The 13,901-nt window shown below is 48.1% G+C and overlaps 1 protein-coding gene across 1 annotated transcript in view; it reads right to left on the bottom strand.

Annotated features, from left to right (window-relative positions):
* Positions 1 to 5,054: 5,054 nt before the first annotated feature.
* ABCC2 (ATP binding cassette subfamily C member 2) overlaps positions 5,055 to 13,901 on the bottom strand; it is a 66,384-nt gene continuing 57,537 nt past the window's right edge. Inside the window, exons 27-32 of the mRNA XM_054728903.1 lie at positions 13,183 to 13,284; positions 12,598 to 12,741; positions 11,720 to 11,878; positions 10,359 to 10,525; positions 6,891 to 7,085; positions 5,055 to 5,511 (exon numbers count right to left, since the gene is read on the bottom strand). Of these exons, the coding sequence (XP_054584878.1) occupies positions 5,382 to 5,511; positions 6,891 to 7,085; positions 10,359 to 10,525; positions 11,720 to 11,878; positions 12,598 to 12,741; positions 13,183 to 13,284 (897 nt within the window). The 3' untranslated portion in view covers positions 5,055 to 5,381. The remainder of the gene's footprint in view (positions 5,512 to 6,890; positions 7,086 to 10,358; positions 10,526 to 11,719; positions 11,879 to 12,597; positions 12,742 to 13,182; positions 13,285 to 13,901) is intronic.

Raw genomic sequence — 13,901 nt, 5'->3', positions numbered from 1 at the left:
CAACTGCCCTCCCCTACTGGCCTGTTCGCCCCCAACTGCCCTCCCCTGCAGGCCTGGTCATCCCTAACTGCCCTCCTCTGCAGGCCTGGTTGCCCCCAACTGCCCTCCTCTGCCAGCCATCTTGTGGCAGCCATCTTGTGTCCACATGGGGGCAGCCATCTTGTGTGTTGGAGTGACGGTCAATTTGCATATTAGGCTTTTATTATATAGGATATATATATATATATATATATATATATATATATATATATTTAATTCAGGGAGAGAGAGAGAGAGAGAGAAAGAGAGAGAGAAACAGAAACGTCAATGATGAGCGAGAATCCTGCACTCCCCACACTGGGGATTGAGCCTGTAACCCAGCATGTGCCCTGACTGGGAATCGAACCATGACCTCCTGGTTCATAGGATAATCTCTGATCTGTGCCTTGGTTTATTTCACTGAGCCCCTGGATGTTTCTTGCAATTGTTAATGAAGATCAATATTAGTGATCTGCATGCATCAAGAAGGGAGTTTTCTACAACAAACTGCAGACTTTGCAAGCTACATTGGGCTGTCCATGTCTTACCACCACTCAAGAGGTGAGCCTCAGGAGATAGGGGAGGACTTAGTGCTTCCCCAGAGGTAAGTTCTGCTGGTGTGGTGGTGGGAGGGAGGGAGCACTCTGATGAGGGCAGCAGCAGGGTGTTCATTCAGGAAAAAGTCATCCATCGGAAGCAGCAGGCACACTGCGACCCTGCAGCTGCCTCAGCAGGACCACCCACGAAGCACAGCCTGTATGCCACCATGCATCCCAGGACACCAAGGAAGCTGACAGAGACTCCCGGCCTGTCACAGCCTCCTCCAGTCGTAGGTATCACCATGACTCATTTAACTGGGGGCCTTCCTACAGCCTCTCAGATGAGACTAAAAAATGATCACCTGCAAATCTGACCACGCTGAGTAAGACCTTTGCAATGTGACAGAGGTGACAGAAGTCAGCACTGAAACCCACTTTAGCTGGGCTTAAAAGATGGTGTAACCCTCTCCAGAGTCACACGACAGTGGGATTCAGTGAAGATCAGTCAATTGTCATACTGACTTCAGTAGGAGAATATTAGCAATTTTACCAGAGCTATTTGGACTTATGGTATTGTATTAGTTTCTTATTGCTACTCTAACAAGTTACCACAAAGTTGTGGCCTAAAACAACACAAGTGTATTATCTTACAGTTCTGGAGGTCAGAAGTTCAAAGTCTGTTTCACTGGGCAAAGGTCAAGGAGTCAGCAGGGCTGGTTCCTTCTGCCGCCTCCAGGGGAGAATCTCTCCTTTTCCAGCTTCTAGAAGCTGCCTGTATGCCTCGGCTTATGGCCTCTCCCTCCCTCTTCAAAACCAGCAGCATAGCACCTTCAAATCTCTTCCGCATCACATTGTCTGCATCCTAACTCTGACCCCCTGACTCGTAAGGATCCTGGTGACTACGTGGGGCCCTGCTGGATAATCTCCCCATCGCAATACCCTCCATCACATCTGCAAAGGCCCCTTTGCCAGGGTTTTGAGGATTATGACGTGGACATCTTTGGGGGCCATTTTCTTTACCACAGGAATGAAGTCATGACATTTTTTTAGGCTCCTTGTCTTTTTGAGAATGGAAACAACCCACTCCATACTATAACCGTTTTCTGTAAGAGGCCAGATGATACGGTACATATTTTAGGCTTTGCAGGCCATTCAATCTGTCACCACTCCTCAGCTCTGCCATTGGAACAATAAAGCAGGCATAGATAATATAGAAACAAGTGAGCATGACTGTGTTCCAAAAAGACTTTATTGACAAAAACAGTAGATTTGGCCCTTGAGACATATCCTTACTCCAGGTCCAGCTAAAACGTAAGGATTCTGGTCAACCATTAACACTAAGGTCAACTATGCAGAAAGATTAAACCTTTTGACGAAGGAAAATGAAAAGCCTGCCAAGGTATAATTGGTTTAAGATAAATGTAAATAAAAATAAATGTATAATTGGTTAACTAATAAATGTATCAAGCAAATATTTATAGGATTAGGAGGTATCTTTACGATGCAAACCCTGGCAAACCCGATCACAAGTTAGCAGCACATGGGGGCTAACTAACACAGGAGCCAGCAGGCGAGGGTGTTAGCACCACGTCCAGGGAGAGACGTCTGGGTCCAGAGGTACAACCAGTGCATTTGACAGTCTCTACAGAGGGATACCAACAGGGTTGTTGCCCAGAGAGAACAAGTAGCTATGGGCGTAAGCAGCAGCAGGTGAATGTCCCAAAGGCTGCTGCTGCCACAGAGCCCGTCCTTCCCAGTGGGCGCTCAGGAGCAGGATGGCCAGCGGCAAGGACCAAGGTGACTGAACAATCAATATGGCGACCAAAGGCCTTGATTGTTAGAGCTGAGAAAGGGGCTCTGTATTAGTCCATTTTTAAAATTCAGTAAACTAGTCTTACATCCTTTTTCTTTTCTTCCTGCAACTCTTACATTTATGCTTATTTTACCTACAGGAAACACTGCCTTACATGTACTCATTTAAAATTTTTTTTCTATTTTTCTAATTAGTTGCTTTTCACACTGTAACAGTTAAATTCTACAGCATAACCAATTACTTGCATATAAACTTACAAAGGAATCCTATGAAAATGGAGTGCTTCTAGCGCTTTTATGCATTTTTACAATCGTTTACTTGTACCTTCAAACAGTATGAAGCCTGTTACAAAGCAGTTTAGTGCCTAATCTATGTAGAAGACTAAATTCATGCTTATAGCTGAATGTGGTCTTTGCTAACTAAATCTAAATTGCAGAAGTTTAGAGATTTAAATGCCGATGTTTGCACAATGTTGTTTGCTAATTTTTCATAAAGACATCAGTGTGCGTTTGTGATTAAATGTATTCTCCTATTGCCCACAAGAAGCAAATTTCTTCAGAGGGTATTTCGAAAGGCACTTATAGGAAACTAACCTGCAAAAACATTGAGGTCTGATGGGCACATTTATTCTCTGTTCGTACCAATGTGGCCCTGTGGAGCTACTTCATTTTGTTCAACTCTATTGCTGCATTCTTGGCATACATTTTCCCCATTGAATTTTAAAACGGCTTTTTTGAACATTCAAAAATATGTGTGTACTTGCTATATTCGAGCCACTGAAGATAGAAAAAATGAGTAAGAAAATATTCCTACTGTCAAGAGGCTCACAGCTGAGTGAGGGAGACCCAAACAGAGAATTATCAGACAAAGTAATAAGTACAGTAACAGCAAGTTAGCTGGGGAACGTAAGCAGAAAGGACGTGTTCAAATGATAGCAGGTAGCTCACTGATCCTGGGAGAGTAACAGCCAGCTGTGATGCCCAGCATCACACTACAGTATCACTGGGCCCTGCTGCTGGGACCACCACCTGCTAGCCCTGGGCAGTAGCTCTGCTGGTCACAACTGCCATCACCTTTCCCAGAACACATTTCCCTGCCTCCGTGTCACCAGCGTCTGAATCAAAACTGGCTCTGGCATATCTGACTGATGGAACCTCGTCACACGGCTGCACCCTGGTCTCCCACCAAGAATCTTTAGTTGGGGAAGTTCCCAAGCATAGAACTGAGGTTCAGATGCTGAGCTGCCCAAAAGATTGAAAATCTACTACAGCACTGACGCTGGCTTGGAGGTGTAAGAGGAGAGAGTGAGGGAAGGCTCTTTGGAGAAGATGACCTCTTCGTTGAGTCTTAACTAAAGGTAACCAGGGTATTCCAAGCGGAAGGGGTAGATAAACAAAAAGCTAGAATCAAAAGGTGAGTGTGTGGCCCAGCCAGCGTGGCTCCGTGGTTGAGCATCTGCCTATGGACCAAGAGGTCATGGTTTGATTCCCAGCCAGGGAACTGAACCCCAGTGTGGGGCGTGCAGGTGGCAGCCAGTCAATGATTCTCTCTCATCATTGATGTTTCTATCTCTCTCTCCCTCTTCCTTCCTCTCTGAAATAAGTTTTGTTAAAGGTGTGTGTGTGTGTGTGTGTGTGTGTGTGTGTGTGTATCTAAAACCATTTTAATGTTGCTGGAGCTTAACGTGAGGTATGAGACTTAGAAGAAATGAGATTGGATCAGATGTTAGGGAGCTTCATTATAGCATAATAAGGAATTTTAATTTTACTCTGGATTGCCATTGAATGTAGGGATCAGTTTTGCATGTTTGATCACTGGTAGCCATGGGTGGATATGTTTGAGAAAAACAATACAGGAAGTAGGGCTACCTATGCCATCAGTCCAGGTTAGATGTGAAGAGAATCTGAATGATGATGGTGAAAGTGATGGGGACAGAGAAATAAAACTGGGAAGGCCTGGTGGCTGATGTGATTGGAAAAGGAAAAATTAAGAGCGATGGGAATAAACACCACCATGAAGGTCAAGGGGAGGAGTTGGCCTTGGAAATTTGTAAACCACAACTGGCTCTTGTACGGGATGGTGGTCTGAAGTCACACTAACGAGGCTCCTTAGGGGAGAATTTAATTCAAAGAAGTCCTGGGAAATGCCCCCAGGTGACAGCTCAGACCTCAAAGGGTGTCCACAGATAAAATGCTAGAGAGTGAGCAGCTCATTGTAAACATTCACAAGGCAGACAAGGAAACAAAGCACCACGGATGAGAACCGGCAGAGACCTCACATTGAAACCTCAGTACTAACCAGGGAAATACAAATTAAAACCTCACCGAGGTACCAATTCATTCTCATCAGGTTGACAAAATGTTTTAAATCGGCATTGCCAGTTTGGCATTACCTAATATATGCATGTAAACATGTGTATACCCCCCATTCCTACATTATACCCTAAAAAGTCTTGCACCTGTATGTTAGGAACTGTATATCAGAATGTTCATAATAGTAGCATTCATCGCAGGAAAAAAAACACACACAACCACCCTAGAAATAACCCTACTGCTGACGAACATTAAAATGGATAAACTGTGGTAGTGAGAATGAACTAACCCCACGTGGGCACCAACGTGGCTAAATCTCAAAAGTAATATTGAAGAAAAGTCATAGAAGAATGCATGCGGTATGAGTCAGGCCATTTGCATACGTTTCTTAAAAGGCATATACACATTGTTTAAAGATACATACAAAGTGACAAAACTAAAATGGAAAACGAGGGGATAATTATGAGATTCAGGATAGTGGTACCGCTGGGGGTGGGTAGCAGGCTAGCAAGGCGGATTCTGATGAGGCTGGTGATATTCACTTCCTTCACCTGGGGAGCGAGTCCACGGTGTGCCCTTCTGATCCTTCTTTAAAACGTACGTTTTACACACACTCCTCAAGGTGTGATACAGTTCCCCAAAATAAAATTAAATAAGGACTGTTCCTTCTAGTCCTTCTCCAAGCCACGGGACCTGCTGTCAGAGGGCGGTGCTGTTCACATTCTCAATGCCAGCTTCCTTGGCCATGAAATAAAAGGGGCCAGGTTTTGCCAGCAGCTCTTCGGGGCTGCCAAACTCGACAATCTTCCCGTTGTCTAGGACCATTACCCTGAAACAAAGAAGACGGAAATGCAAGCCTTAGCAAGCAGCATCTCAAATCTTGGCGTTGGTGAGAAGAACCAGCACTAAGTCACGGCAAAATCATTCAGACCAGGCTACAGAGCAGAGGGGATGAAGGGACCCCAGCACCTGCAGCAACACGGATGAATTCCATACGTAGTGCTGAACTAGAAGAATATGCTTAGTCTGAGTCCACTTCCATCCGCTTTTTTTTTTTAAAGACACACATTGTTTAAGGGAGCCTGTCCTCCCACAGTCTAAAAGGACTGACATTATCCCCGTTTTGAATGGAATCCGTCAGAGGAACAAAAAGCCGTTTACAGGGGTAGCCCCTGAGGCCTTCAGTTGGAAGGTCTGTGGTCAGTGTCTGCCACTCATGGCTTGAGCCTCCACCTCCCTGTACTCGCTTATGGTTGTACACAGTTTCCCATTTTTCCTCAAGGCACTTTCCTTAACCCTGTCGGCTTTTTCATTAGCTTGATGTATAATTTTGGGCAAATTGCTTGAAATCTCTCAGCCTCTGTTTCTTCATCAGTAAAATGATGGTAGTTAATCCTCCTGCTATAAGAAATCTCACGGCTGATGCTATTACTTTTTAAAATATATATATACTAGAGGCCTGGTGCACAAAATTCATGTATGGGGGAGATGGGGGTCCCTCAGCCCGGCCTGCACTCTCTCCAATCCGGGACCCCTCAGGGGATGTCTGACTGCTGGTTTAGGCAGTCGGACATCCCTCTTGCAATCCGGGATTGCTGGCTCCTAACCGCTCACCTGCCTGACTGCCTGAACAACCCTAACCATTCTGCCTGCCTGCCTAATAGTCCCTAACCCCTCTGCCTGCCTGCCTGATTGCCCCTAACTGCCTCTGCCTGCCTGCCTGCCTGCCTGATAGCCCCTAACCCCTCTGCCTGCCTGCCTGATCACCCCTAACTGTCTCTGCCTGCCAGCCTGATCGCCCCTAACTGCTCTCCCCTGCCGGCCTGATTGCCCCTAACTACCTCTACCTCGGCTCCTGCCACCATGGCTTTGTCCAGAAGATATCCGATCTATCCAGTCGAATTAGCATATTACTCTTTTATTAGTATAGATGTGTTTTTATTGATTTTAGAGAGGAAGGAAGACAGAGATAGAAACAACAATGATGATAGAGTATCATTGATCGGCTACCTCCCACAGGACCCACACGGGATTGAGCCAGCAACCTGAGTATGTGCCCTGATGGGGAATCAAAGCATGACCTCCTGGTTCCTAGGTCAGTGCTCAACCACTGAGCCACGCCAGCTGGGCTGATGCTATTACTGTTGACAAAGGGTTAAGTCGGGTCTATCAAACTCTGCCCCCTGCCCCCCCTCCACACACACTCACTTGTCGCTGTCCATGATGGTGTGCAGCCTGTGGGCGATGGTGATCACCGTGCAGTGGGAGAACTCCTTTCGGATGGTTATCTGGATGAGCTGATCTGTCTCTAGATCTACTGCAGCGGTGGCCTCATCCATGATCAGAATCTTGGATTTCCGAAGCAGAGCCCGAGCCAGACACAGTAGCTGCTTCTGCCCAATGCTGCAGCCAATGGTAGAAATCAAGCATTAGCCCAAGGACCAAGGAATAACCTGGGAAGGGATGTGGGGGCCAATCAGACTTTACATACCCACACTCCTAAATGCCCCCAGCATGCCTCAGCCAAACTTCCCCAATTAATTAGAAGGCCCACCACACGTACTTAATTAAAATGTCACGTTTGTGGGCCCCACACCTCTCAATCAGAACGGGGAGGAGCCAGGGAACGTGTATTTTTAATAAGCACCCCAGGTGATGTCCATGTTTGACAAGTTTGGGAAATACTAGCCCAGGAATAGTGCTTTGCCTTTGGCTACAGGGATGTCCCAGTACACCAACAACAATTCCAAAAAAGAGATGGGTGCCCCAAGTTCATTTCAGCAGTATGTGACCTGACGCCATTTAGATAAGGTGACATCTCGCCAGAATGCCCCAGTGGCATTTCTCAGTGGCCTTAGCAAATCCATTCGTTATTTTAATGTGTAATTCTAGTCTCAAAGCTAATTATTTGTTCGAGGCCTTCCGCCTTGATTAGAGACGTAGCTATCTAATGAACATGATGTCTTGGTGTGAGATGCAATGTATGTGGAACTCGAATATGCTTGTAAAATGCAAATCGCTTTAATTTGCGAAGAGCCGGTAATGAAGACTGGACCTCTTAGTCGCATAAAGAAGCTTTGGGAAATGATGTGAAGGAAATATTCAGTAGTTCGCTAATTGCTCTTTCCTGCTGTGGCCATTAGGGAGCATATTAAGCAGAGGGTGGCTAGACTAAAAGCTCTGTAATTCTCTGTGAGAAAATTTCCTGCAGGAGATGAGAAGTCACCCAAGATGAACTTTCAGTTTTTTTTCTGTAAAAACAGAGGCAACTGCAATTTCCTTAACTTGTACCAAACCCCCGCCTGGTACAGCTGGGCCTCACATCACCGGCCCAGGCACCACTCTGGCTCCGCAGTGTCTCTCTCTCCAAGCTGATGGATCTCCGATCTCTGATCACTCATCAAAGGAATTTAAGTTTCAATACCTCCAAGGCAGGTCTGAAATCAAGGCACTGGTACCGAAAGTGTGAAGCTCCCCGCTCCCCGTCCTGCCAGAGGGTCCCACATGGCCCCACGTGTCTGCAGCATTCACTGTCCGGCCTTTACGCGGACAGGTCTGTCTTCTCCATGACGCTGTAAGCACTAGGAGGCCAGGGCTTGTGTCTGTGTCATCTCCCTCTGTGTCTGCCGTGCCTGCCTGTCCTAGATGCTCAATGTATACTAGTGACTGAATGTTTGAATGGTCTATTTCACAGGCCTGAAGGCCCACTTAAGTCCTGCTAGTTCCCAGCTCTGTTGCTGAGGACACGCTAACATGATGCCTTCTACATCAAAGCTTACAGGTGTCACCTGGGGCCCTGATTCAGCTGGTCTGGGCTGAAATCTAGGCATTGAGGGTTTTTTTAAAATATATTTTTTATTGATTTTTACAGAGAGGAAGGGAGAGGGATAGAGAGTTAAAGCCATCGATGAGAGAGAAACATCGATCAGCTGCTATCTGCACGCTCCCTACTGGGGATCAAGCCTGCAACCAAGGTACATGCCCTAGACCGGAATCGAACCCGGGACTCTTCAGTCCAAGGGCTGACGCTCTATCCACTGAGCCAAACCAGTTAGGGCTTTAAAAAAAAAATTACTAAGTGATTCTAGTATGCAGCATGGTTAAGAATCAATGCTGTTGCCCTGGTTTGGCTCCGTGGATAGACCATCAGCCTGTGGACTGAAGAGTCCTGGGTTTGATTCTGGCCAAGGACGTGTGTCTTGGTTGCAGGCTCGATCCTCAGCCCCAGTCCGGGCACAGGAGGGAGGCAACCATCGATGTGTCTCTCTCACATCGATGTTCTCTCTGTCTCTCTCCTCCCTTCCTCTCCCTCTCTCCCTCTCTCTCTCTCTCTCTCTCTCTCTCTCTCTCGCAAAAAAAAAAAAAAAAAGAAAGAGAGAAAGAAAATCAATGGAAAAATATCCTCAGCTGAGGATTATCAACAACAACAAAAATAATTAATGCCCTTGCCCTGGCCAGTGTGGCTCGACTGCTTGGGCATCATCCAATGCACCAAAAGGTTACTGGTTGAATTTCCAGTCAGGGCACATGCCCAGGTTGCAGGCTCCCTTCCCAGCAGGGGGTGTGCAGGAGGCAGCCGATTGATGCTTCTCACATCGATGTTTTTCTCTCTCTCTCTCTCCCATCTTCTCTTTCTAATATTCAATAAAATGTTTTAAAAATCAATGCTCTAGCCCATGGTCAGCAAACTGCGGCTCTGTGACTAATGAGTTTGCCGACCACTGACCTAGACTCTCTATTCCAATAATTACAGGCTGTTGTTGTTCCTTGTGATTAAGCCCCTCTAGGCATTGTTTCTCAAACTGTAATATACACACAAATCACCTGGGGATCTTACTAAACTGCAGACTCAGGTCAACAGCCTGCTTTTCTAACAAGTTCACAGGCGAAGCCAGAGCTGCTGATCCACGAATTGAGTTACTGAGCATCCCTTCTCTTATGAGCTACACCTGCTCATGGTCCATGCCCAACCCAGCATTCTGAAGGCGCCTGGGACTGCAGCAAGGCGTGCCCCTGAGCAGCAGGCTGTGGCTGGGGGCTGAACTTCAGTGTGTGTGTGGGAGGGAAACCCAACTTTCATAGGGAAAATGCCAGGACAGCTTCTTAAAGACATAGTGAAGGCCAGCAGTATGAAGTGTCAACATATACAGACAATCTTTGGAGAGGTGATGAGACCTGGGAAGCTGAGAGTCTCTGCTGGTTTAAGGTGTTTCAGGTGCCCCCCCCAAACTCTGCGGACACCAGTCCCTATCATCGCATGCCCTTTCGACCAGTGCTGCTCAAACTGGGATGCCCGCAGCAACCCCCGGGGATCCTTTGGAACTCCCACGTCCAGTCTACACCTCGTACCAATGAAATCAGACTTCCTGGGTTGGACCAGGCGTCAGGACTGTTTTCATCCTGATTGCAGTGAGCAGCTGAGAGGAAACCCGCCCCGTAGGCTCACTTTGTGAACTGTCTCGTGAGGGCACACATTCCAACCAAGGTTTTCAAGAGTTTCAGTGCACATCCACACCTATTCTCTCACGTCATTTTCACAACCGTTCGCTTTACACATTGGGGATTAGACCTGGAGAGTGCCCGTCCAGGATGCCAGGCACCCTCTGGCTCCAGGCACAACGGAGTCGTTCCCCGCGGCTCCTCTCAATGCCTGTGGACGTGGGTAGGAAACGTTACCTAAGGTTGTCACCAGCCTCTGTCAGCTCGTGGGACAGGCCACGCTGCAGGCTGGCCACAAAGGATTTGAGGTGAACCAGCTCCAGGGCCTTCCAAACGTCCTCATCTGAGTAGTTGTTGAAAGGGTCCAGATTCACCCTCAGGCTTCCAGAGAACAGGATGGGATCCTGCAAGTGAAGGGATGAAGGGGCTGTTGGGGCTGATGACAGGGAAGGACTAGCCGTCCTCTGTGGCCAGGAGAAAGCGGATAGGACGGGCTGGGAGGGAAAGCTGGTTAGTGGCCAGGCTTTTGTAAGGGTTCCCACTGAAGGTTTAGAGCGGCTGCCAGCGGGAGCTAAGCGCAGGAGTAAGAGGAGTCCTTCGTTTGGTTTTTGTTGTTTTGCTTTTCATTCTGAGATTCATTTATGAATTTCCAAAATTGCCTCAGCACCTCTTTAAAAAGTAAAAGGAACATCTCACACTCCCCAAATAAAAACTCATGGTGTGGAGGTGGAGGGATCGAGGGCGGTGCAGTCCCGGGGGAAGAATTGATGATGCCTTTGGAGAGGCTGGAGGAGAGAGTGCTTGAAACTGAGCAAACACCGGACACACCAAACCCACCGGCAGAGGCCTGGCTGCAGTGAGCAGAGGACCGGCTCTAACGAGGACCCACACCCCCCGAGAGGCCTCCGGGGCAGTCATTTTTGGTGGGGTCCAGAGAGGAAGCCCAGGGGGGGAACCCTTTCTTGCTGATGCACCGAGTGTTGGCTTGCGGACAGAAATCTGCAGCAAACTCCCTACCCTACCTGCTAACCATATCAAATGGGGAACATAAGGCTTAATGGTTTCAAGCTTCAGTGGCAAAACTGCTAACGCTGATTGCAAAGGGTCTTGCAAACCGTGATGGGCTATAGAAAAGCTAAATAATCATCTGCTTCCTTTGACTCCTGTTGTATTGCTGCCACCTACTGACTGGATACTGGCAGTCACACAAGCACATGAGCAAAAACACGCAGAACTTATTTTTGTAAGTTCTGGAAAGAGTGTGTGTTAGGGAACTAGCTCAGATGCCCTGGGTAGACGGCAGAAATGGCACTGCTAATTGAATCTACATCAAGAAGAAGATGCACAGCCCGGCCGGTGTGGCTCAGTGGTTGACCGTCAACCTATGAACCAGAAGGTCACGGTTCAATTCCAGATCAGGGCACATGCCTGGGTTGTGGGCTGGATCTCCAGTAGGGGGCGTGCAGGAGGTAGCCGATCAATTATTATCTCTCATCGTTGATGTTTCTCTCTCTCTTTCTCTCCCTCTCCCTCCCTCTCTGAAGCACATTTTCTGCACCCCCCGCCCCAAGTGGGGCAGAGTAAGTTCTAGAGCTCACCTGGGGGATGATGGTCAGTTTCTCTCGGAGGTCGTGGAGCCCAATGGAAGCGATATCTACCCCATCAATGATGATCTGGCCACCGGAAGCCTCTAGGATTCTGAAGAGGCTGTTGGTCAGGGACGACTTCCCAGCTCCTGTCCTGCCCACCACACCAATCTGTAAAGAGTTCCTTGGCAGGTTAGTTCACCATGTCATTCATGGTGGATAAACATTTAGCCCGGGGCAGGTGGAGAGAGGAGGGAAAGATGGCTGTTCCATCCCACCTCCTAAGCGTGTTTGCTGAGAACTACAGTGATTGTTGGAAATGGACACATCAGCAGCTGTTACTACAATTATTATTGGAAGGACTGGGCCTGCCATCAGCTGAGAACCAGACCCTGACCTGGACCTCAGCATTCGTCCCCAGATATTTTTTGGCCCTACATCAGACCCCAAGTCCTCAGAGAACAAGACGCCAAACGAGGGTGCAGGACTTTGCAAACCAGGAGAACTAGGCCGTTCTCTCTACAGGGAACAACTCCACACGGTTGTTCTTACCAGTTCTTCCCGCAAGCCCCGTGCTTCCTGACCTCCTCTGCATGCCCCAGCCCTTTCAGGAAATGAGCCCTCCTCAGCTACTGGAGAAGCAATGCTGGCAAGGGGGCAGGGAGGGGCTGAGCAGAAAGCCCTTACAGCCCAGTAAGCCTATTTGATCCCATGTGGATATCCTGCCCTCTGGTGGTGGCACTGTGTCCTTCCATTTCCCCAGGAGAAAGGGCCCCCATCCTGTCACTCCACCAAATGACAGCCCGGAGTCCGGCTGCTCACCACCTCTGTGTCCAACAGTCCTCTCATCACAAGGACTCACATCGAGGCCTTTCTTCAGCTCCACCTACCTTCTCCTGGCTCCTGATGTCACAAGTGATCCCTTTCAGTACCAGATCCAGCTCAGGCCGGTACCGTACTTGGTAGTTGTTAAACTGAATCTCCCCTTTGCTGGGCCAACCGGCTGGGGGCCTCTTCTCAGTCACCCAGGGTGCCTGGCAGGGAGACAGGAGGAGAAGCGCTTTACATGGAGTCAGCTCGCTGAACAGTGCGCATGGGACTCAAGTCGCAGAGCAGTAGAAAGGTAGCAGAGTCCCAACCACCGGGGGCATCTGCGTTCAATAGACTGAACTAGACTGGGACTTCCAGAGGTTCCTACCTTACTCCATCAAAGAAACCCTGTCCCACAGGTTTGCTCTGTGGACCTCCAGAGGGAAGCCACCGTTTAACTTGGTGCGTTCCAAGACCTGACTTCCCCCAAACCATTTCCTATTCTAAGTTTCAGGAAGTTGGGCCATTTGAGTTAGAGCAAGGGAAACTTGTAGGAGGACCTTTATAGACACACATATAATCCCTAGGCCGGGAGAAGATGCTCTCTCGAGGGACCCACACCTTTTTCTTTGCTTTGTCCTTGGGCTCCCCTAATGCCATCTTACCTCATTTTCCACATTTATGTACTCATTTATTCGCTCAACAGCCACAATGTTGGTCTCGATTTCTGACGTCATCCTCACTAGCCAGTTTAAGGTTTGTGTGATCTACAGAAAAACCAGATCACTTCAGGCTCAGAAACCAACAGAACTCATCAAACCACAAGGTCCATCCAGTACCTACTTTGCACCCAGCATTATGCCGAGCTCTACGAGAGAGCAAGCATCGTGTAAATAGCAATGTTCACCTCTTTGGGGAGGAATGGAGACCAGTGTATCAAATGACCGGAGGACAACTGTGTGGTGCTCACATGAAAGGGTGTCTGAGCTTGGGCTGACGTTGGGCTACCACTGGGGCTAGAGGAGCTGGCAGTTGGTGGAGTGGGACCAACACTTGGCTCTCTTGTCTGTAAGCCTGCTGGTCTTTGTGGAAAGGGTGGTGGGCCTTAGGAAAGGGTGGTGGGCCTTCTACAAACGGGGAAGCAGAAGAAAAGAAACAAGGGCCCGATCAGCGTCGCTCAGTGGTTGAGTGTCAACTTATGAATCAGGAGGTCATGGTTCAATTCCCAGTCAGGGCACATGTTCAGGTTGCAGGCTTGAGCCCCAAGTGTGGGGTGTTCAGGAGGCAGCCAATTGATAATTCTCTCTCATCATTGATATTTCTATCTCTCCCTTCCTCTCTGAAATCAATAAAAATATGTTTTTTAAAAAAAGACACAAGGTAG

This window comes from Eptesicus fuscus, chromosome 17 (assembly GCF_027574615.1).
Source record: "Eptesicus fuscus isolate TK198812 chromosome 17, DD_ASM_mEF_20220401, whole genome shotgun sequence".
Classification (NCBI taxonomy): Eukaryota; Metazoa; Chordata; class Mammalia; order Chiroptera; family Vespertilionidae; genus Eptesicus; species Eptesicus fuscus.
The sequence above is the reverse complement of the archived record's forward strand: the minus strand, read 5'-3'. Positions and strand labels throughout refer to the sequence as shown.